Here is a 21,614-nt window from a genome sequence, read left to right as displayed (position 1 = left end):
GCACGTACCTGTCACATGCACAGAGCAGTTTGCCTGTTCTTTTTTCCTTCTTGCCCGACTGAGGTTGCAACTCTGGCTTTTGTCCAAGCACTTGCAGGCTCCACATGGGTGGTGGGCTGAAGAATTCCAAGAACGTGTTACAGCTGCCAACAACACTTCAGTCTCTGCCTGTGATCTGTCCATGTGACTTCCTCCAGAACTATGTGTAGAGGAGCATTTAGGGTGGGCAGCAGCACCCTGACTAAATATCTAAAGACTCCTGGACTCCAGCTATGCTCCTGAGAAGCAACGTGATAAAGGGGCTGGGGGTAGACCCACAGATGAAAGCCAGTGGTCACGGCTGGCTATCAGTAACCAAGCCTCTTAGGCTTCCAGTGGCCAGTAAAGACATCCACATAGTAATGGCCCAGGGACTCGAGTATGATCCAAGAAGTTCACATTTCATCTCATTTAACCATGACTGGGAGCTGGGAGTGCAGCTCAGTGGGTAGAGTGCTTGCCTACCACACACAAAATTCTGTGTTCCAGCCTCAGCACTTCAATGTAAGACTGGACGTGATGATGGTGCATGCCTGGAACTCCAGTGCTTGGAATGTAGAAGCAGTAGGATCCGAAGTTCAAGGTCAGCCTCAGTTACAATATAAGTTTGAAGCCAGCCTGGGCTATGTGAATTCTTGACTCGGAAACAGAATCCAAAAAACTCCATAGCTTTTACTTCCATCTTACTGACTGGGATACTCTAAAGAAGAAGCCCCGGAGGGATCTACCCAAAAGCACACAACAGATGGGTGGTAGAGGCAGGATATGAATCCAGGCTTATCCAGAGTCTGAATCCTATCTCCCACCATGCACTTGTCAGCCTCTACTGGCTGCAGGGCCATGCAAGTTCTCTTTCCCCTGACCTTGACAGGTGTTTGCTTCACCATCCTGGCTTGTAGTTGAGCAGATTTGTGTGAGTGTAGGAGGGAGACCTCAGCAATGCACAGCGACCTTAGCAGGAAGTCATAGCCTTGCCTGAAGGGAGCTCCTACACAGAAAGGATGAGAGACCCCTGGGGAGCCTGAGCTCCTGAACCAGGCAGATCTGGTTGTGCCCTGGCCCTCCCTGGTAGCTGTTCAGTTGCATTGTTGATAGGAGCACTGTGATGAAGTCCCAGGGCCTGGCTGAAGTCTGTTTGTCCCAGTGAGAGAGTACTTACTATTTCAAATACTCTGATACCTCAGCCTGACCTCGGCCACAGGCTTGTCTCCTGTTTGCTCAAATTTCTTTATGTTCAAATGTCTCTTTTAAGTTATTTTATTGTTGTCTTTTATATCCTTGTTTTTTAAATATTTATTTTAATTTTTATTAGGTGTATATGGTGGGGGGGGGGGAGTTCTGTACACGTGTGAATGCAGCTGCCCTTGGAGTCCAGAGGAGAACACCAGATCCCCTGGGACTGGAGGTACACACAGTTGTGAGCTGCCTTGTGGGTGCTAGGAATTGAACCTGGGTCCTCTGGAAGAGCAGCCAGTGCTTTTAACCAGTGAGCCATCTCTCCAGCCCCTTGTTTGTCAGTGCCTCATGTAGGCTAAGCTTGCCTCAAACTGCCTATGGTAGCAGAGGCTGCCCTTGAACTCCTAATCCTCCCAGCTCTACCTCCTGAGTGTTCATATGTCAAGTATGCAAAACTCTTCAGTGTGACACGTTATCATGCATGCACATATTTGTGTGTACATGTCTGTGTGCCTGCCGGCCTGCCTGAGCCCACGCATGTGCACAGGGAGACCGTAAGTCAACACAGGGTGTCTTTCTCTATCATTTTACCCCTTTAGGGTCTTTCACTGAAACAGGAGTTCATAGATTGGCTAGACTGTCAGGCCAGCATCCTTGGGGATCCTCTTGCCTCAGCTTCCTCAGCTCTGGGATTATAAGCACACACTGCCATGCCGGGCCTTTTGTATTCATTCAGTGCACTCAAACTCCGGTCCTTGTGTGGTAAGCATGTTATACACTTAACTATTTCCCTAGCCCTGAAGTCATGGGGTTTTTTGGTTTGGTGTTTGTTTGTTTAAATAAACTCTTTTTAAAAAAAAAGATTTATTTATGTTATGTATGTGAGTACACTGTTATTGTCTTCAGGCACATCAGAAGAGGGCATCGGATCCCATCACAGATGGTTGTGAGCCACCATGTGGTTGCTGGGAATTGAACTCAGGACCTCTGGAAGAGCAGTCAGTGCTCTTAACCACTGAGCCATCTCTCCAGCCCTTGTTTATTTGTTTGTTTGTTTGTTTGTTTTTAATGAAAGTTAAATAAGTCAAAAACTGCAAATTGGCCAGGCAGTGGTGGCACATGCTTTTAATCCTTGGGAGGCAGAGGGAGGTAGATTTCTGAGTTCAAGGCCAGCCTGGTCTACAGAATGAGTTCCAGGATAGCCAGGGCTACACAGAGACTACCCTGTCTTGAAAAAACAAACAAACAAACAAACAAAAACAAAAACAAAAAAACCCTGTAAATTGTTTGGCACAATTCTTGCTACACTGAAGTCCCACAGGGGCTTGCCAGCCTTTTGTGATCTCTGGAAGGCTGAGGAACAGCTTTTGAGTACCAGTGTGTGTCACTACACCCAGAACCCAAATGCTTCTCTCATAGAACACCAGTCACATTGGATTAGGGTCACCTCTAATGATTTCACTTTACTTTAATGATTCTCTAAATCCTCTTTCTAGATAAGGTCACATCCTATGGTCCTGGAGCTTGGGACTTCAACAAGCTCCTTTTCTAAGGGACATGGTTCAACCTGTAGCACCGAGAATCACTTTCCTTTCTTGTAAGATGGAATTGGTGAGGACCCCACCTGTCCTCCCAGAATGCTAAGTAGGAGTACCTCAAGGACCTGCACTGTACTCAGGAAGGGATTGGCATTTTTCCTACAATGGTCATGGTCTTGAGGCAGCAAGGTTAGGAAGCTCCTGCAGTTGCTACTAAAGGTGGGGAAAGGGCCTTGCCCTGGTCCATGCCAGGTTCCCTTGTGTGGATTGGCATCTCTAGCCTGTAATCCAGTTCAGGCATTTTCTGTCTGAGGAGAGTAGACAGTTGGGGCTGATTAGTCATTTTGTAGTGGAGGGTGACCCTGTACACAGTAGGTTGTTTAGTAATTTCTTTTGCCTCTATCTACTAGGTGTAGGTGGCACCTCCCTCACTTCCATAGTGATAGGAGTAATGTCTGCTCGTGCTGCCCTAAAGCTGCTGAGCCTCCCCTCCCCCAACAGTCAACAAAAGTACCTGCTAAGAACAGAGGGAATGGGTGGGCGGGCTCTCCATGTTGGGGTCTTTACCATCGTGGACCCCTCGGAAGGAGCACCAAAGATAACCTTCTTCCACTCCTGCTTCCTGCTCTTGTGACTGGCTCCCTCGGGTCACCTCAAGGTGTCCAGCAGTGGCCATAAACAGGCAGCCTGGAGCCCAGAATGGATGCCAAGGGAGGCTGCAAGAGCACAGCAGTATGGACATTTGCCGACACTTGCTGACAACCGGGACTTATCAGGGTGGGAGGCCCTGGCTCCAGACCTGCAGGCTGTGGGGCTTTATCAGCTGCTAAAGTGACAGAGTTCACAGCAACACTGTGGCTTCCACAGGCGCTGACAGCCGGTAGCTCCGGGAAGGCAACTTCTCCACACCACCAGCTCCCAGCCACCAGGGAGGCAAGGCGAGCTGGGCCCAGGAGGGAGGTGTATACCCTGAGGGACACCAGAGGAGAAGAGCTAGTGTTTACCAGCTGGGAGTGGGGGGGTGGGGGGGGGCAGAGGCTGTGAGCATGACCTGAGGGAGTGATTTTTCTCATTTCCTTTTCAAAGATTTTATAATATGCTCACGGTCTCACGAAGCCACAAAATTTAAACCAGGCGTGGTAGCGCCCGTGATCCCAGCACTCAGGAGCTGGAAGTAGGAGGTTATCCTGGACTACCTAGGTAGTTCAAGGCCAGCCTGGGCTACATGAGACACTTTCCTCCAAGCAAACAAATCACAGAGGGGTGAGGAATGCTTGCCAGCAGCTGGGGAGCAGAGAAAAAAGGTATGACTAGACAGGTAAAGAAATAAAACTGTCTTTCTTCCCCTAATCCCATGTGTGTATGCATGTGTGCGCACACACACACACACACACACACACACGCACACACACACGCACACACACCTCACTGCCTTCTCCATGTACCTCTCCATCACCGTCTCCTCCACCCTCTAGATTAGTGTCTTGTAGCTCCTATGGTTAATCGACCAAATGTGGTGGCTGGAGATGTCACAAATACTTATTAATTAAGTGTCCATCTATTTATTTAGAGACAGTGTGTCAATGTATATGTAGGGTGGTCTCGAACTTGCGGTGGTCCTCTTGTCTCAACATCCCTGAGTGCTGGGATCATAAGAATGCTTTTGCCCCAGTCACCCAGAGTGAAGGGCTTTTTTAAAAAAAAAAAAAGATTTATTTATTTATTTTTCTATGAATACATTGTAACCCTCTGCAGACACATCAGAAGAGGGCATCGTATCCTGTAACAGATGGTTGTGAGCCACCGTGTGGTTGCCGGGAATTGAACTCAGGACCTCTGGAAGAGCAGTTAGTGGTCTTAACCACTGAGCCATCTCTAAGAATTTCTTTTTCTTGCCATGTCTCTTTAATCTTCCTTCTCTCCCTTCTGTCTCAACATGGCTGTCCATTACTAAGAAAATATCTCTTACATGCTAGGAGAGGGACCTCACAGCCAAGTTAATAACACATCTGGAGGCCCCTTATGATTCAAGACCAATATCCCGTTGTGTACTTAGCCTGTTTGTTTAACCTGCCTTTAAAACAATGTAACAGTCAACCTTACTTGCCTTGTTTCCCCATATAGTCAGTGTAACACCATGCATAGCTTTAATCTTAAGTAATATAATCTTCCATGCCCTGACCCAGAGTAATGCACATGTGTATATATATGTTATGCCAATAACTTCCTGAAAATATCAAACGAGTTGAAAGCAACCTTGTACAATAACTATCCACCATGAATGTTGAAAGCAGCATGGAGTTTGTCATCTGGGTTAGTTAGAGTTAATAAGTTTCATCCCTCCTAATACTGTTAAAGATTTCTATAAAGTATCTCCCATTCCTTCCTCATGTAATGCTTTCTGGGCTGTTCAATGAAAACAGAGAGCAAAGCCCTTTGTTAGGGACAGCCCTTTGTTTGTTAGATGCATTCAGACAAGACAGCATTCAGGTGGGCAGACTCAGACACATACAACAGACAGACTACAGATGAGCCAGATGCCAGACGCTCTCAACAAATTGAAGACTCAGGAAGGGAAGTGGATAATTCAGAGTGGGCCTAGCTCTTGGTCAAACTATTCCATGAGAAAACATGTGGTTTCTTTTCTTCTGTAGTGCTCCATGGAGATTGGTACCTTTGTGGCTATCTTTAACGTATCTACCCAATGATGCTTAGAATGTAAGACCCTTCTGAACTCCTGCCTGGTTTGAGGGGATTCAAGACTTCCTTGAGATGGGAAAACATGCTCAGAGTCCTTTGTTGTCTTTAAACTTCCACATCTGGACAGATGGCCTCCAGCTTTCAAGACACCAATTATACATTGTTTGTGTGACCAGAGGCCAAGGCATACGCCTGTCTTGATGTCCCTGAAAGGGATCTGGCCTTTCTCCACTAAAGCCAGAGACTGGGTGTCTAGACAGAGAGGTGAGAGGTTGATCAGGGTCTCATGTGTCTTAGTTACTTTTCTATCGTTGTGAAGAGACACTATGACACAAGCCAATTTATAAAACAGCTGGGAGTGGTGACGCACACCTTTAATCCTAGCACTTGGGATGCAGAGGCAGGTGGATCTCTGTGAGTTTGAGACCAACTACCTCTACAGAGCGAGTTTCAGGACAGCCAGAGGCTATACAGAGAAACCCTGTCTCAAAAAAGCAAAGAACAGGAGGAGGAAGAAGAAGAGGAGGAAGAGAAGGAAAAAGAGAAGAGAAAGACAGACAAATAGACAGATATATAATAGAGATATGTAAGTAGGTAGGCAGGTAAGTAGATAGATAGATAGATAGATAGATAGATAGATAGATAGATAGATAGATAGATAGGTAGATAGATTACTGAGAACTTGCTTAGTTTCAGAGGGCTTGTCCATGACCTTCTTGTGGGGAACATGGCAGGCGGCAGGCAAGCAAGGTGCTAGAACAGTAGCTGAGAGTTTACACTTTGAGATGAAAACAGCAACAAAGCATAGGGAAAAGGAGGGAGGGAGGGATGGAGGGAGGGGAGAGAGAGAGAGAGAGAGAGAGAGAGAGAGAGAGAGAGAGAGAGAGAGAGAGAGAAACTATAAGACTATATTTGGGAATGCTTTGAACTTTTGAAAACTCAAAGCCCACTCCCACTGATAAACCTCCTCCAAGAGATCCATACCTACTAATCCTTCCCAAACAGTTTCACCTGTTTTAAAGCAAGCATTTGAACGTATTCACTCCCCAACTCCCATAGGCTTGTAGCTATAATGTCCCCATGGTCTTTCAAAATTGTTTATCAATCTTCAAAGTCTCTTCTGAGCTTGTTTTTTTTTCTTTTTTTCTTTTTTTCTTTTTTTTTTTTTGAGACAGGTTCTTTGTACATAGCCCTGGCTTTTCCACAACTATGTAGACCAGGGTGGCCTCAACTTATAGAGATTCACTTGCCTTTGTCTCCTCAGTGCTGGAGTTAAAGGTGTGAGCCACCACGTTTCCCTCAAGGCAATCTCTTAATTGTAAACCATGTAAAATCAAAAAGCAAATCACATACTTCTCATATATAGTAGCACAGAATATACATTACCACCCTAAAGTGGGGTAGATGGGGCATAGTGAGGAAATACTGGACCAAAAGTGCAGCAGGGCAAACTCCAAATCCTGTAGTAGTTCTGTGCCTGATGTCCAAGGGCTTAGATGGCTCTCCCCTTCCAGCTTTGCTCACTGCAGTACACTTCTCTCTCTTGGAGTGGCTCCACTGTCTGTCTGCAGCTTTCCTTGGCAGGTATCCGGCACCTCCAACACCCTTGGGTAGCCAACACAATCCAGGCTTCACCTTCACGACTTCATGCAATGGCCTTTTTGGGCCTTGAAGCAAGGACTCCCCTGCCACACACCTGGTGGCAGCATCTTTCTTTAACCATAGCCCGTTTCCTCTTGTACCCTTCGTGAATCTCAATCAGAACCACACGGATGCTGCTGCCAAGGTCTCCACCTGCTGAGATGGAACTGGCCTTCCCCTTGACTTCCTGACTGTGCCCCTTCTCCCCTGCTTTAGGATGATAATGTATTTTCTGTGCCACTATATGTTAGAAGTATGTAATTTGCTTTTTGACTCTGCATAAGCTTTGCTTTGCTGACACTTTTCCTTTGTTGACTAAATTTTCTTTTTAAAAGTTAGAAGCTTGGGATCTTAGGCTGAGGGTGTCGTTCCCTCGTTCCATTTCACATGAGGCCTTTCTTTAAATTTCTCCTTTCTTTAAGTATGAGACTTCACTCCAACGTTCATTTCATGGTGCTTTTTTTTCTTCTCCTCAAACTGTACATTTTCTATTTCTTTTTGCTCTGCTTGCTCAGTTTCATTGTAGACCAGCGTAAGGCTGATGACTAACAGCCACAAGACAGAGTCAACACTGGGCTGTTTTTGAAATCCAACAAAATTAGTCCAAAACACTTCAGTTTAGCTCCAGGCAAATTCTTAGGACAAGGACAAAACCCAGACACATTCTTTTCCAAAATGTCACAAGAATGGTCTCTAAGCCAGTTGCTTATATTTTTTCCCTCTGAAACATCTTAAGCTGGGCCTCCATAGTCCACATTGCTCTCAGAACCATTGTTTTTTCAAGATCCAACTAAGATGGCTCATTAATACTCATGTACAACTTTCAACAGCTTTCCTAGTCCAGAGTCCCAAAGTCTTTCACATTTCTTAAAAAAAAAAAAAAAAACCAGCATGGTCAGACCTGCCACAGCAAAACCCCACTCCTGGTACTAACATCTTAGCTACTTTTATATTGCTGTGAAGAGACACTGTGACCCAGGCAACGTATAAGATGAAGAGTTTAATGAGAGCTTGCTTACAGTTTCAGAGAGTCTATGACAGGATGGAAGGGTCACTCACATTCATCTGACAGGACTTAAGGTCACTCATAGTCATTTGACAGGACAGAAGGGTCAATCACATCCATCTGATAGGACTTTAGGTCACATGGTCATCTGACGGGATGGAAGGATCACTCACATTCATCTGATAGGACTTAAGGTAACTCATGGTCATGTGACAGGACTGAGGATCACTTGTGGTAGTCTGATAGAACTGAAGGTCTCTCACATTCATCTGACTGGACTGAGGGCCATTCACATTCATCTAATAGGACTGGGGTCACTCCACATTCATCTGACTGGACTGAGGGTCACTTGTGGTCATGTGACAGAGAGGACCACTCACACTGAGTAGGACTTCATCTTAACTAATGGCAGAGATCTGATTTCTGAGCAAGGCAGTGTTCTGAGATTTTGGGTGGACATGAATTGGGGGGAGGCATTGCTTTTCTCAGTATGATACCCCTTTCTTTTCTTCTAATGACGCTTCCTTCATTCATCCCGACCGAGTGCATGTGTACATGTGGAACACAGAGGACAACTCGTGTCAGTTGGTTCTCTTCATCCTCTGTGTGAGTCCTGGGGATCAAACCTTGGTTACTAGGCTTGGCAGTCAGCTCTTCTACTCATCCATCTCACCAGCTCCACCCCTTTCTGGTTCCATGCCCCACCTTGGTTTTCCAACCCCTTACATTGTCCCACATGGCCTTTTAAATGAGGAGTGGGCAGGGCCACCCCCTGGATATCAACTGCTCAGGAAGATGGAGCCAGCTTGGTACTCTGGGTGTGAACCATGAGTCCTGCCTTCACAGGGGAATAGGTTGTGGGAAAAGAGCCAGCTGAAAGGTCTTTGGAGCTATGCCATCACCTCCCCTTCTCATGATGGAGCTGTCACAGGGCTCCTTTTGGTACAGCAGCCCTATTCCAGTGTCATCTCTCTCCAGCACAGCATGTTCTCACTCCAAGGACTCTATCAATATACCTCAAGTGTAAAGCCACTCAGCATCTCTGTCCTCACACGTGCCCTTAATCCAAGTGATTCATGAATGTGGCCCTTCCGGTGTGGCTCACACTCGCCTTCTCTGCTATACTCCCTCTCTGCTTTTCTCCTTCCCTCCCAACACCCATGGTTGGCTTGCCATCGTGGGCCTCACACTTGCATTGAGTGGTAGCCTCCGAGGAGATGTACTCTGCCCTCAGCCTCACAGTGATCCCTCTGCCTCAGCCTCCTGAGTGCTGACATTGTAGACATGGGCCTCTACACTTAGCTCAATGATGAGTGTGCTTATGAAAGAAACAGAGGGGGTTTTGAGACACAGACAGAGAATGCTACATGAAGACAGAGCTGGGGGTGAGGTATCTACAAGCCAAGGACAACCTGGAGCCACCAGTGCCTGGAAGAGGCAAGGAAGTGTTCTCTAGAGTTGGAGAGGTGGTGACAGCTGGACATCTTGAGTTTGGGTTTTTGGCACAGGACAGAGCCTTTGCCCCGGCCTTCCCCTCTGCCCGAGACACTTTCTGCTCATCTCCACCAAGTGTTGGTTCAATACCACATCTCCTCAGCCCCCAGCAGCTCCCTCTTTTCTGCTTTATCATTTCCAATACCTGAACCGACTTCAGCATTTGGCCAGTCACTGCCTCCTCCATCCTGGCAGGAAAAGCACCCTGAGACCAGGATTTCATCTCTTCTGTACATAGCCATTTCCACAGACCAGACAACAGAGCAGGCTTTGATACGTGTTTGTTGAATGAAAAAATGAGAGGCTTTCTAGTATAGAGGATATCTAGTATACAGAGATATCCTGTGGGGTGCTCATTTCTGAGTGATCATGTCTGCCTTTCCTGTCCCTGTAGGGAGACAAGCTGCTGGAGTTTTGAACTGGAGGAACCTGTAGGCCGGCTAGTCACTTCCTGACCAAGATCCTTTTACAGCCCCCAGGTCCCCTCTCCAGTGGACTCCTCATGGCCACAGCCAGACTCTTCAGGCCAGGGGCAAGAGCCCAAGACAGTCACATGTGAGTCATCCCTTACGCTCCCGGCTGCTATGTCCTAGAGTCCTGCACAGAGACAGTAGCCAAGGGTGTATGATGCCCTGAGATAAATCCCTGGCTGGATTACGTGACTCCCTTGGCTCCTTCTTGCCCCGTTTCTGTGCCCTAAAGCACTCTCATATTTCCCGAGTAGAGGGCCGTCTCAGCTACTCTATCCTGGAGTCAGTGAGAGAATTGTCTCACGGGCAAGCATGGCGGCTGTAACAAGAGAGACATTGGAGTTCAGAAGTGGTAGGGCTGGCTCAAGAGTGTGGCTCAGTTGGCAGAGTGCTTACTTAGCATACACAAGGCTCTTGGGATGGGACCCAAGACTTTTACAGGCTAAACAGACACTCTATTAATTTAACTATAGCCCCAGATTGTCAAATACAGGGCTTCACACCAGTATCAGATCCCCTAGAACGGGAAATACAGATGGTTTGTATCAGCAACTCAGCACCGTATAAACCAAGAGTAATGGTGCATGTTTGTGACAGCACTGGGAAGGTAGAGTCCGAGGATCCGGCATTCAAGGTCATCTTTGACTACTACGGAATTCAAGGCCAGCCTGGGTACTTCCCTATGGGAAAGAAGGAAGGAAGTGTGGGGGGGGAGGGGCATATTAAATGACGCTTTTATTAACTTCTAGGATAAGGGTATCCTGTTTGAATGTGTTCCCGTATATCAGAAGCTTAGTCCTAAATGCACCTGTGAATGGAGGGAGAGCCTTGGGAGGTTAGTCCATTCACAGATTCATTGGTGAATGCCTTATTTCTGCAGAAGTTTGATCATAAGACTAAGCTTTCAGTTGAACACAGTGGTGCAATGTTTTTAATCTCAGCACTTGGAAGGCAGAGACAGATGAATCTCTATGAGTTCGAGTCCAGCCTGGTCTACAAAGCTAGTTCCAGAACAGCCAGGGCTACACGAAGAACAGGGAAATCTTGTCTTAGAAAAAAACCCAAAAAACCAAAACAAAACCAGAACAAACACTGTAGTGGGTGGGGCTGGAAAGATGGCTCAGTGGTTAAGAGCACTGGCTATTCCTCCAAAGGACCCTGGTTCAATTCCCAGCACCCACAAGGCAGCTCACAGCTGCCTAGAACTCCTATTCTGGCGAATCTCATGGACATACATGCAGGTAAAACACCAATGCACATAAAAGATAAATTAAAAAATATTAAAACAGAAAAAGAAAGAAGAAAGTGATGTTCTTTATCCTCTACACACCACAGAACAGGGAGAAAGGGAGAAGGGAGAAAGGGAGAAGCCCCCCCCACCTCAGATGCAAACACCATGGTCTTCAATTCCCAGTCTCCAGAACTGCAAGCTAAATAATTCTTCTTCTGTAAGAAGTATCCTGCCGGCCGGGCAGTGGTGGCGCACGCCTTTAATCCCAGCACTTGGGAGGCAGAGGCAGGTGGATTTCTGAGTTCGAGGCCAGCCTGGTCTACAGAGTAAGTTCCAGGACAGCCAGGGCTACACAGAGAAACCCTGTCTCAAAAAAAAAAAAAAAAGTATCCTGCCTCTGACATTTTTCTATAGCAACCAACAGAAAACATGCTAGGAAGCAGAGAGCACAACAGCGAGCATTACCTGGAGACTGTCTCCTGCCACTGTAGGTATATGAATAAAATACAGTCAGGGAGGGCAGGCTTAAGACTCAGTGGAAGGCAGGAGAGGTGGCTCAGCAGTTAATAACACTGGTTGTTCTTCTTGAGGACCCAGGTTCAATTCCCAGCACCACATCTTGGCTTACAACTGCCTGTAACTCCTGTTCCAGAAGACTTGGTACCCTCTCTGACTTCTGGGGGCACACAGTAAACATAGGGTGCACAGACATACACACAGGCATTTACACACACACACACACACATAACTCAAGTGGAAAGGCCAGAGGGGTGGCCCACTGGCAGTGTGCAACCAGTGTGAGTCCCTGAATTCGACCCGCAGGCTGGGGCTAGAGTTCAGCGGATAGAGTGCTTGCATAAGAAAGTCTTGGGTTCCATCCCCAGCGCTGCTGCCCTGCATTAAACTGAGTTTAGTGTTGTATGCCTGCAATCTCAACACTTGGGAGATAGAGGCAAGGGGGTAAGAAGTAAAGGTTATCCTCAGCTACACAGCGAGTTCAAGGCCAGCTTGGGCTACATGAGACCATGTCTCAAAAAAAGAAGAGAAAAGAAAGAGAGAAATTTCACCATGTGGCACACACACAGTACACATAGATGTACATTAAAAAAATAACACTAAATACATCTTTACAAACAAGGAGAACAAAGGGGACAGAGTTCATAGGCAAGCAGAGACAAAGTGAGAACCCAGACTCTCCAGGTGCTGCTGTAAGCAGGTTGGGAACACAACCAGCCCCCCTTTCTGCCCAGGGTTCACAGCAGTCTGACCGTATCACAGATAACCCAAGCCCCACCCATTGGCTTGTCTCATGTAGTTCAAAGTCCCCCTCCTCTACCTCTGTTACAAAGCATAGGCCATGTGTCAACTAAGCCTGCTTCCTAGAGGTCTCAGACTGGCCCATCCTTCAGAAACCTTTAAGTCTGGATGCCTCGCTCGGTCTAGGAAGAATGAAATGCTTTGCTTTCAAACTCCTGCCCCTGCACACTTGGCCTTTCTAAGGGCTTTTTGCCTAAAAAAGATGAACTCACTAGTGTGTCCCTCTCAGACTGGATTTTCTAAACACAGTCTGGGATTTGACAACACCAGCTGCAGGAAGGGCTTGAAGGCAAGTGGTCAAAAATGAGGAGGTCAGAGGCCAACTCCATAAACTGCTTTGTCTGAAGATCTAATGTCTAGACAAAGACACTGAAGACTCCTTTTTGGTCAGCTCCCATGGCTGCACAGAGGTGGGATCTACTTCCGGTTCCTTTGGAGTCCCTGGGGTCTGTTTGAAACCATGGAAATGGGTGGAGCAGACCCCACACTGGTGCTAAGCCCAGACCATACAGCTGTGAGCTGCTGTGTCGGTGTTAGAAACTGAACCTTGATCCTCACTTGTCATCACAGACAACTGTCCTAACAGCCTGCATCTGCTCTGGCCACCTCTGCACAGAGTGCCAAACAATGTCTTCAAGAGATTCCAGAAGCTGGCACCAGGCCACACTCTGAGGAGGGACACCAAGTAGGAGTCCCACAGCAGAGGTCTAACAGTCATCATGACTGGAGGATGCAGTTGAAAGATGGTCGCTGTAAGCCACCAAGCTATGTGTGCCTCATGGCACCATGAGTATGTCTCATGGACAGAGCTTGTGGTACAGTGTTTGCCCAACAAGCACAAGGCCTGGTGTTCATTCTTCAGCCAACATAAAACAGGCACGGTGGCACACACCTATAATCTGGGTGCTTGAGAAGTAGAAGCAGGAAGATTTGGTAGTTTAGGCTAACCTGGGCTGCGAGATCCTGTCTCAAAATATGTACAGTCCATTAAACACAGCATTCAGGAGGCAAGGACAGGCAGATCTCTGTGAGTTGAAGGTTAGCCTGGTCTACAAAGTGAGTTCCAGGTCAGCTAAGGACCACACAATAAAACCCTGTCTCAAACAAGCAATGACAGAATAAGCGGATGCTGAAAGAGGGTGTCAGATCTCCTGGAACTGGAGTTATAAGTAGTTGTGAGCCACCACGTGGGCCCAGGAACTGAACCTGGGTCCTCTAGAAGAGCAGCCAGTGCTCTAAAGAACCTTAGTCACCTCTCCAGCACTGGGGATTATTTTTATTGTGTTAGTTGAGGTGAGAAGACCCACTGTGGGTGAGCCTGTTTCATGGATGGGGTCCTGAACCATATAAGGGGGGGGGGAATTCACTGCTCTCTGCTTCCTGGTTGTGGATGTTACGTGACCAATGGCTTCAAGCTCCTGCCACATGCATGCTGGATGACAGGAATGTTGATAGAAATGTGGATAGTGGCTCTCTCAGAGGAGCCATGGGCTCTATCGGGTACTTGGCTGGGAGCCATTTGTATGAGACGTCGGCCAAGAATCTGGCTTCATTCTGCCTGTGTCCTGAGAACTTACTGAAGCTGGGTGTGGGGATGGTAGACTAATTTGTTTCCAAGAGGGAAACTGTGTAAGAAGGATTATGGACAGTGAGCTTTGCACTGGGACAGTAGGAGGGATGCCTCTCCAACCCTTAAAAATGCAAATTTGTGTACAAGGAGAAGGCTTGAACTAAGAATGGAGCTGGAGGGGGTTCTCTGCCCCTCAAAAACAATGGCTTAGGAGAAAGAATGTTTCCCTTGGGTCAGAACACAGAAACTCAGGCATACATGGGTCCAAACAGCCCAGAAGCTTGCAGAAGAACCTGACAGCTTTCTCTAAATGTGACTGATTTTGAACTCATGGTCTATTCCCTTTCCTCATCTTGACTTTAACCCACTGCCTGGTCATTGTCCTCGACCAACCCGACACTTGTTAACACAGATTCTGCAGAAAGGAGAGTGACGTTAGGCACACACCTGGGTGTATATCCCACGGCTTCATTTCCTCAGAGTCTCATTTCTCACCTGAGTGGGAGGCTGGGTGTGTGATGGAGAAGTCACTCATGGCCGATCAGGTAAGAGAGCTGGGAAGAGGCCCTTCCCACACGTCTAGTGTCTAGACATCCTTTCTCTTCCACTCATGGAGGAGGAGGAGACCTTGGCACCCAAAGATGCCCCAGAGACATTACTACGTGACCTCATCTTTGGGTCAGGCTCAAAACTCTATCCTAATCAACTATCCTTGTTAAGGGACAGAAAGGAGGGCTGAAATTCCAGAAGTTCCTTGTCATTACCCTGCTTTTAATCAGTTGACATTGGAGCGTGAGCATCCTCGAGCTGAAATCTTCACAAGGTTTTGAGGCATGGGGTGGGGGTGGGGGTTGGGGTTGTTGGAAGGTGGGTCTAGGTATCAGAGCGGTTGTGTGAGGCACATAGCTCCTTCTGGCCTGGAAATCAGTTGAGGAGAGAGAGAACTTGAAAGTTTGTGTGAAGTTCACATGTAATCAGAACCACGGACAGCTACCAGAGTGCCCGGAAGTGAGCCCAGCCTTCCAGCTAGGTGCTTGGAAGCCAGGCAGGGCCTGGATTACAGGTTCGGAGGACACTCTCCCCCAGAGGCTGGTGATGGTGGGTGTTGTCTGGGCGTGTTTTAGATGAGTCACGCTATAACCCCCACACTCGCCGCAGGCTGGGAAAGCTGGGGTTCTTCTCGCCCGTTTCCGATAGGGGTGGGGCAGGATGTTAAAGGCCCATAGGTTTTGCATGAAAGAAGGGAGCAGGAAACAAGGACAAGTTAGTGTCCCCTCGCACACTCCTACCATAGCCCAGCCCATTTCTATACAAGGCCTGCTCTCCACAGCCTCCACCCGGAACGAATACTCCACACAGGCACAGAGGGGTGAATTCTCAGGTCCTGAGCTCAGCGGGCAGGAATGTGACTGATAAATCAGAGATAACCCCACCCCTACTCTGTAAGAAGGGCTGGCCAGCCACCCAGCCCCAGGATAAAAGGCAGAGGCACCGTTGCTGAAGACACCAATGCACAAGCTGCTTGAGGCGGTGAGACAAGAGAGAACAAGGCACACACCACTGCAGCAGGCTGGACCATCGCTCCTGCAGCATGGATCTCCAGAAGGTGCTGTCCCAGATGATTCTGCTCCTGCTTTTCCTTTATCTGTCACCTCTGGGAGGTCGCTCTCATCCTCTGGGAAGTCCTAGCCAGTCTCCAGAACAATTCAAGATGCAGGTGAGCACCGAGGGTCTGCATAGAGAGGTGGAGTCTGCCTGAAGGGTTTGGGCAGCAGCAATGGAAAGATCTCATGTCCTTTGGGAATTAGCCATGTGAGAGTTAGAAAACCAAAAGACTGGGCAGCAGATCCCTTAACCGATGAGCACTGCAGAAGGGTGGGGAAGTCAGGTGCGTGTGTCTGAGGTCTGGGCTCCCCCAATCCATCACAGAAGCTACTGGAGCTGATAAGTGAAAAGTCAGAGGAAATGGCTCAGAGACAGCTCTCCAAGGACCAAGGCCTCACAGAAGAACCTCTCAAAAGAGTCCTTCGGTCTCAAGACAGCACCTTCCGGGTCCAGCAGAGACCTCGAAATTCCAAGGCGATGCATACTTCAAGCTGCTTTGGGCACAGGATAGACCGGATCGGCTCTGTCAGTCGTTTGGGCTGTAACGGTGAGCACCTACCTTGCCACTTCCCCGCAAAGTTGCACACCCATCCCATCCCCACGTATGCCGCCCTCGGAGGCCCCTAGGTTTGCTGTCTGGCATACTTGCACAGCCTGCCTCCACCTTGCTGACAGTCTTCAAGGCAACCTGTCAGGAAATATCACATGGGTATTTCATGACATCCTCACAGGTCAGCACCTACTTTCCATCAAGGGGGTCACACGCTCCTCGGGGATCGGACTGCCTGATGTCTGACTACCCCTTCACAAGGCAGAAAGAGTTCTGAGCGTTTCCCTTCTGTCTTCTCCAAACAGAATTATCAAAGGCAAAGAGCGTGCCCAACCCACTTTACAGTAGAAACAGAGGTCCAGTGAGATAGCCCTTCCCAGAGCCTTAGACTTCGACATCATCTGGGGACTACAGATGGGGGTGTGGTGGGGAGAAGCTCTGCTCCTGCCTGTGTTTCACTCCCAAGTCTGACGTTGGCCTGTCTCTCCTCCCCACAGTGTTGAAGTTGGTCTAGGAAGACCTCCTGACTGCAGGGAGACCTCGTGGACTGCAGACTCCGGCTTCTGACTACCTGGCCTCTTTTCCTCAGCTCTAGGATCACCTTTGAAGTGATCCTATTTATTTATTTATTAATTTATTTCTATTTATTTTGTTGTTTTTCTACAAGACCGTTTCTTATCTAGGAGCACAAACTTGCCACCATGTAATAAACAGTGTTATTGCTTGCTTTTGAAAAGGATTTGTGTCCGTGAGTTTAAATCCAACCTTAAAATCTCTTTACTTTGCTTTTGTTTATTTTGGTTTAAAGACAGGGCCTCTCTACATAGACCTGGCTGTCCTGGTAACTCACTCTGTAGACCAGGCTGGCCTCAGAGTCACAGAGATCCACCTGCCTCTCCCATCTGAGTGCAGGGATTAAGGGCATGTGCCACTGCTGCCCACTGCTGACCCTCTCCTTTGAATGGCCATGCATCATCTAAGCTCAGCTGAGGGCCAAAGGTCCTTATGACCAGTAATGTCATGACTATCATCGTCCCCGTTGTACGGGTGAGAAAACTGAAATTCAGAAAAGCCAGGCATCCTGGGACATGAGGGGACAGCTGAGTGGTTGGCACATCTGCCCTGGATGGCTTGAATAGAGCTCTGGAGAGTGTCTAACAAAGTGAGAGAGGACCAAGAGGTAGCTCTTTGTGGGATTTTTCATTTCAATCCCATGTGGACTCAAGGTTGGTTGTGGATAACTAATCACAGCAGTAAAGGTTTTTGTTTTTTTTTAAGTGAGGTTTAAAGAGTAGATTTTTTTTTTTTTTTGAGACAGGGTTTCTCTCTGTAGCCCTGGCTGTCCTGGAACTCACTCTGTAGACCAGGCTGGCCTCGAACTCAGAAATCCGCCTGCCTCTGCCTCCCAAGTGCTGGGATTAAAGGCGTGCACCACCACCACCCGGCTAAAGAGTAGTTTATTTTCCAAGCATTCATGAGTCATCTTCTGATGCTTCTGATGCAGACAACGAGTCCCTAGAACAGTTGGTGTGGACAAAGCCCTCGTTAACAAGGCAGGCAGAGTTCCTGCAACCTGGACAGTCCCTCGTGACTCTGAGAAGAAGCTGGGCATCCTCCTTTGTCAGGCAGTTATAAGGTTAGCTAGCAGCAGAGCCATGCTCTGACCCAGGCTCTCTTCCAAGCCAGGGACTTAGGCTTACCGCTGGAGTAGATAGATGCTCTAACTCACTCACGAGTCATTCTACAGACCCACATTTGGGCCATCACCTGCTTGCAGCCTGCTCCTCTTTTCAGGGGAGAGTACACACCCATTTTACCAGGAGACCAGGTACATCTATCTGTAAATAGGAGTCTGCTGCTTGGGTGTGGCTCATGCTGTACCCAGTACTTGGCTTGCTTTCTCCAAGCAAAGTCCTGGAAAGGCAACCCAGAGGGACACCTCGCTGGGCTCCCAGGAGGATATTGCTAGCAGAAAGCACTGCAGGGCACATCTCTTAAAACCAGTCTCCTGGCTGGGCATGAGGCTCAGTCTCAGAGCACTTGCCTTGCATGGGTCTCATGCCCAACACTCCCCCACTTTCCCACCAATAACACTAAATACACTTTTAGAATCAAATTTTAAAAGATCTGGGTGATGGTGGCACATGCCTTTAATCCTAGCACTTGAGAGGCAGGGGCAGGCAATCTATGAGTTCCAGGTCAGCCTGGTGTTCAGAGTGAGTTCTAGGAAAGCCAAGGCTACACAGAGAAACCTTGTATTGAAAAACGAAAAAGAAAACAAAAAATTATAAAGATATCATAGAAGGTAGGCTGAGACAATATATAGCTTAGTTGGGAAAGTGCCTGTCATATTAATATAACGACCTGGGTTTGGATTCTCAGCGTTCACATGAAAACTGAGCACAGCAGCATGGATCCGGAATCCTAGCTTTGAGGTGGCAGAGACAGAAGGCTTAGTTCTCTGCAGCCAGCATAGCCGAATCGGTGAGCTCCAAGTTCAGCAAGAGAGCACTCGAGGAAGGCACATTGATCTCTGGTCTTCACATGCATGTACATACATGCAAACACACACACACATATGTGTGTGTGTATACACACACACACACACACTACACACTCATAAAAACAGTACACTAATAATTGGAGCAGAGCTGTGGATGTAGCTGTTACTGAAGTGCTTGTCTAGTGTGCAGAAGCCCTGAGTTCCATCCCTGGTACCACATAAACCTGGTTTGCTACGTGTGCTTATAACTCCAGAACCTAGGAGGTAGAGGACCAGTTCTGGGCCATTCTCAGCTACATGCTACATATGCTGGTTAGGTCTTTTTCTTTGTTTGTTTGTTTGGGTTGGTTGGTTTTTGTTTTTAATTTTTGTTTGTTTGTTTGTTTTCTTGTTTGTTTTGTTTTGTCAATTTGACAAGGGGCAGGTCATCTGGGAAGAAGGACTTCAAGGGAGGGCGGTATGCCTCCATCAGATGATTCACTTGCAGGAAAGTCTGTGAAGAATCTTCTTGATTCATAATTGATGTGGGAATGCCTAAGCCACTGTAGGCAGTGCCACTCTGGGCAAGTGGTCCGGAGTGTTGTTCTAAGAAAGCAGGAGGTGGGAGCAAGCCAATAAGCAGTGTTTCTCTATGGCCTCTGCTTCAGTTCCTGCCTTGAATTCCTGCCCTGACTTCCCCTCAGTGATGGAGGGCAACCTGAGAATTGTAAGATGAAATAAACCCTTTCCTCTCCATGCTGGTTTTGGTCATGGTGTTTAACACAGCAGTAAACAGCAAACTAGGATAGAAGCTAGTACCAGGAGTGAAACCCGCAGTGACAGTGGGCTAGGCCCTTCCACATCATCGATTAACTAGGAAAGTATTCCACAGACTTGCCTGTTAGTCAACCTGATGGAGGCAGTTTCTAGATTGAAGTTCTTCTTCCCAGATGACCCTGCCCCATGTCAAGTTGACCAGAAAAACCCTATTCTTTTGTTTTGTTTTGTTTTGTTTTGTTTTTCGAGACAGGGTTTCTCTGTGTAGTCCTGGCTGTCCTGGAACTCACTCTGTAGACCAGGCTGGCCTCGAACTCAGAAATCTGCCTGCCTCTGCCTCCCAAGTGCTGGGATTAAAGGCGTGCGCCACCACCGCCCGGCAAAAAACCCTATTCTTACCATGCTGTTTTGGGGGAGGCTGTACAAGCATTTACAACTTTGGGCAGGAAAAGTCATTATAAGTGTTGTGGATGGCATGGCCAGAGAAATGGAGGTCCCCAAGCCCTTTGGAATCTAGAAAATCATGAGTGAGTCCCAGATATCACACATGGAGTTATTTACACTGTTGGATTTTTTTTTTTTTAGCTTAGCTTTGATCTGCTTGTAACTGTGCCCTGGGTTTTGGTTGTTGTTTGTTTGTTTTCTGTTTCTTCTTTTGTTTAAACAGGAGCCCATAGTTGAAAGATTTTGGGATTTTAAAAAGAATAGATTTTTTTAAAAAAAGAAGCTGAACTTTTAAAGTATTTGAAAGATTGGGACTTTTAAAGTTATACCATGCTTTGTACTAACCGTTAACATAATCTGCCTCCAGGTTCCTGCCTTGATTAAGTTCTTGCTTTTGGCTTTCCACAGAGGTGAACTATGACTGGGATATGTCAGCCAGATAAGCTCTTCCTTCCTCAAGTTGCTTTCAATCATGGTGAGTTAGCACAGCAATAGAAAACAAACTAAGACTGAGTCCAAGGCCAGCCTGAGGTAGTGACTCTTTCTCAAAAACGAATAAAGAACAGAGTGAGCAAATAAAAAGGTTCTTAATCAGGGGCACACTTAGTTGCACACACACACACCATGCACATTCACACACAAACACATATGCATACAAACACCACACACACACACACACACACACACACACACACACACGTACACACTTCCAGCCTCCCTAATGCTTCTTCTTGGAGCCACAGCAGACCTGTTTCCCAGGTTGCTTGTCATTAACTATGTTCCCCTCAAAAAGTTGCCATGAGCTCTGTCTCCAACAATGCTTATCATTTGAATCCCTCTGGAAGAGGATTGTCTTTGGAAGAGACCAGAGGAGGCTCTTTCCACAGCGTCAGAGCTAAAGGTCCTTAAAGAGGATGTGGAGGGCAAGCCAGCTTTGTCCAGCTTTGAGTGCTAAGGGTACAGAGCATTGGCTGTATGCTCTGGTTATGTCAGCCATTTGGCATTTGTGACTCTCAAGGACACAGAGTCCGTCTCTGTGTCCCCTTGTGGCAGCCTCATCCAATAACTTGGCGTCTGATCTCCATTCATGGTGGGACTCTTGCTTTCCGTCTTCTAGGTCTTTCCATCCACTGACTTCCTTTAGCCCATCAGCCCCATCCACTTGTGATTCACCATCCTATAAAGATGGAAGTCAGAAATGCCTAAAAGCAAATCCAGGTCTGTGTACAACACTGGGCTCCCTGTCTCTATTCCTTGACACTGCTGTGTGTGTTGGGAGCTGACCCTAAGCTTGTGGGGGGTGTGTGTGTGTGTGTGGTGTGCATGATGTGTCAGTGTGTGTGCATGTGTGTGTGATGTGTATGTGGTATGTGTGTGGTGTGTATGTGATGTGTCAGTGTGTGTGCATGTGTGTGTGGTGTGTATGTGGTGTGTGTGTGGTGTGTGTGTGTGATGTGCCAGTGTGTGTGCATGTGTGTAGTATGTGTGTGTTGTGGTGTGTGTGTGCATGATATGTGAGTGTGTGTGCACGTGTGTGTTGTGCATGTGGCATTGTGTGTGTGTAGTATGTGTGT

General features: G+C 47.5%; 1 protein-coding gene across 1 annotated transcript; it reads left to right on the top strand.

The window, feature by feature from the left end:
• Positions 1–15,773: 15,773 nt before the first annotated feature.
• Positions 15,774–16,414, top strand: Nppb (natriuretic peptide B). The gene is made up of 2 exons (XM_028757802.1): positions 15,774–15,899; positions 16,112–16,414. Exons 1-2 carry the CDS (start codon positions 15,774–15,776, stop codon positions 16,412–16,414), a joined length of 429 nt encoding a protein of 142 aa, XP_028613635.1.
• The last annotated feature ends 5,200 nt before the right edge of the window (positions 16,415–21,614 follow it).

Source organism: Grammomys surdaster, unplaced genomic scaffold (assembly GCF_004785775.1).
Source record: "Grammomys surdaster isolate TR1022 unplaced genomic scaffold, NIH_TR_1.0 126185, whole genome shotgun sequence".
NCBI lineage: Eukaryota > Metazoa > Chordata > Mammalia > Rodentia > Muridae > Grammomys > Grammomys surdaster.
Note: the sequence above shows the minus strand (reverse complement) of the source record. Positions and strands in the feature narration are given on the sequence as shown.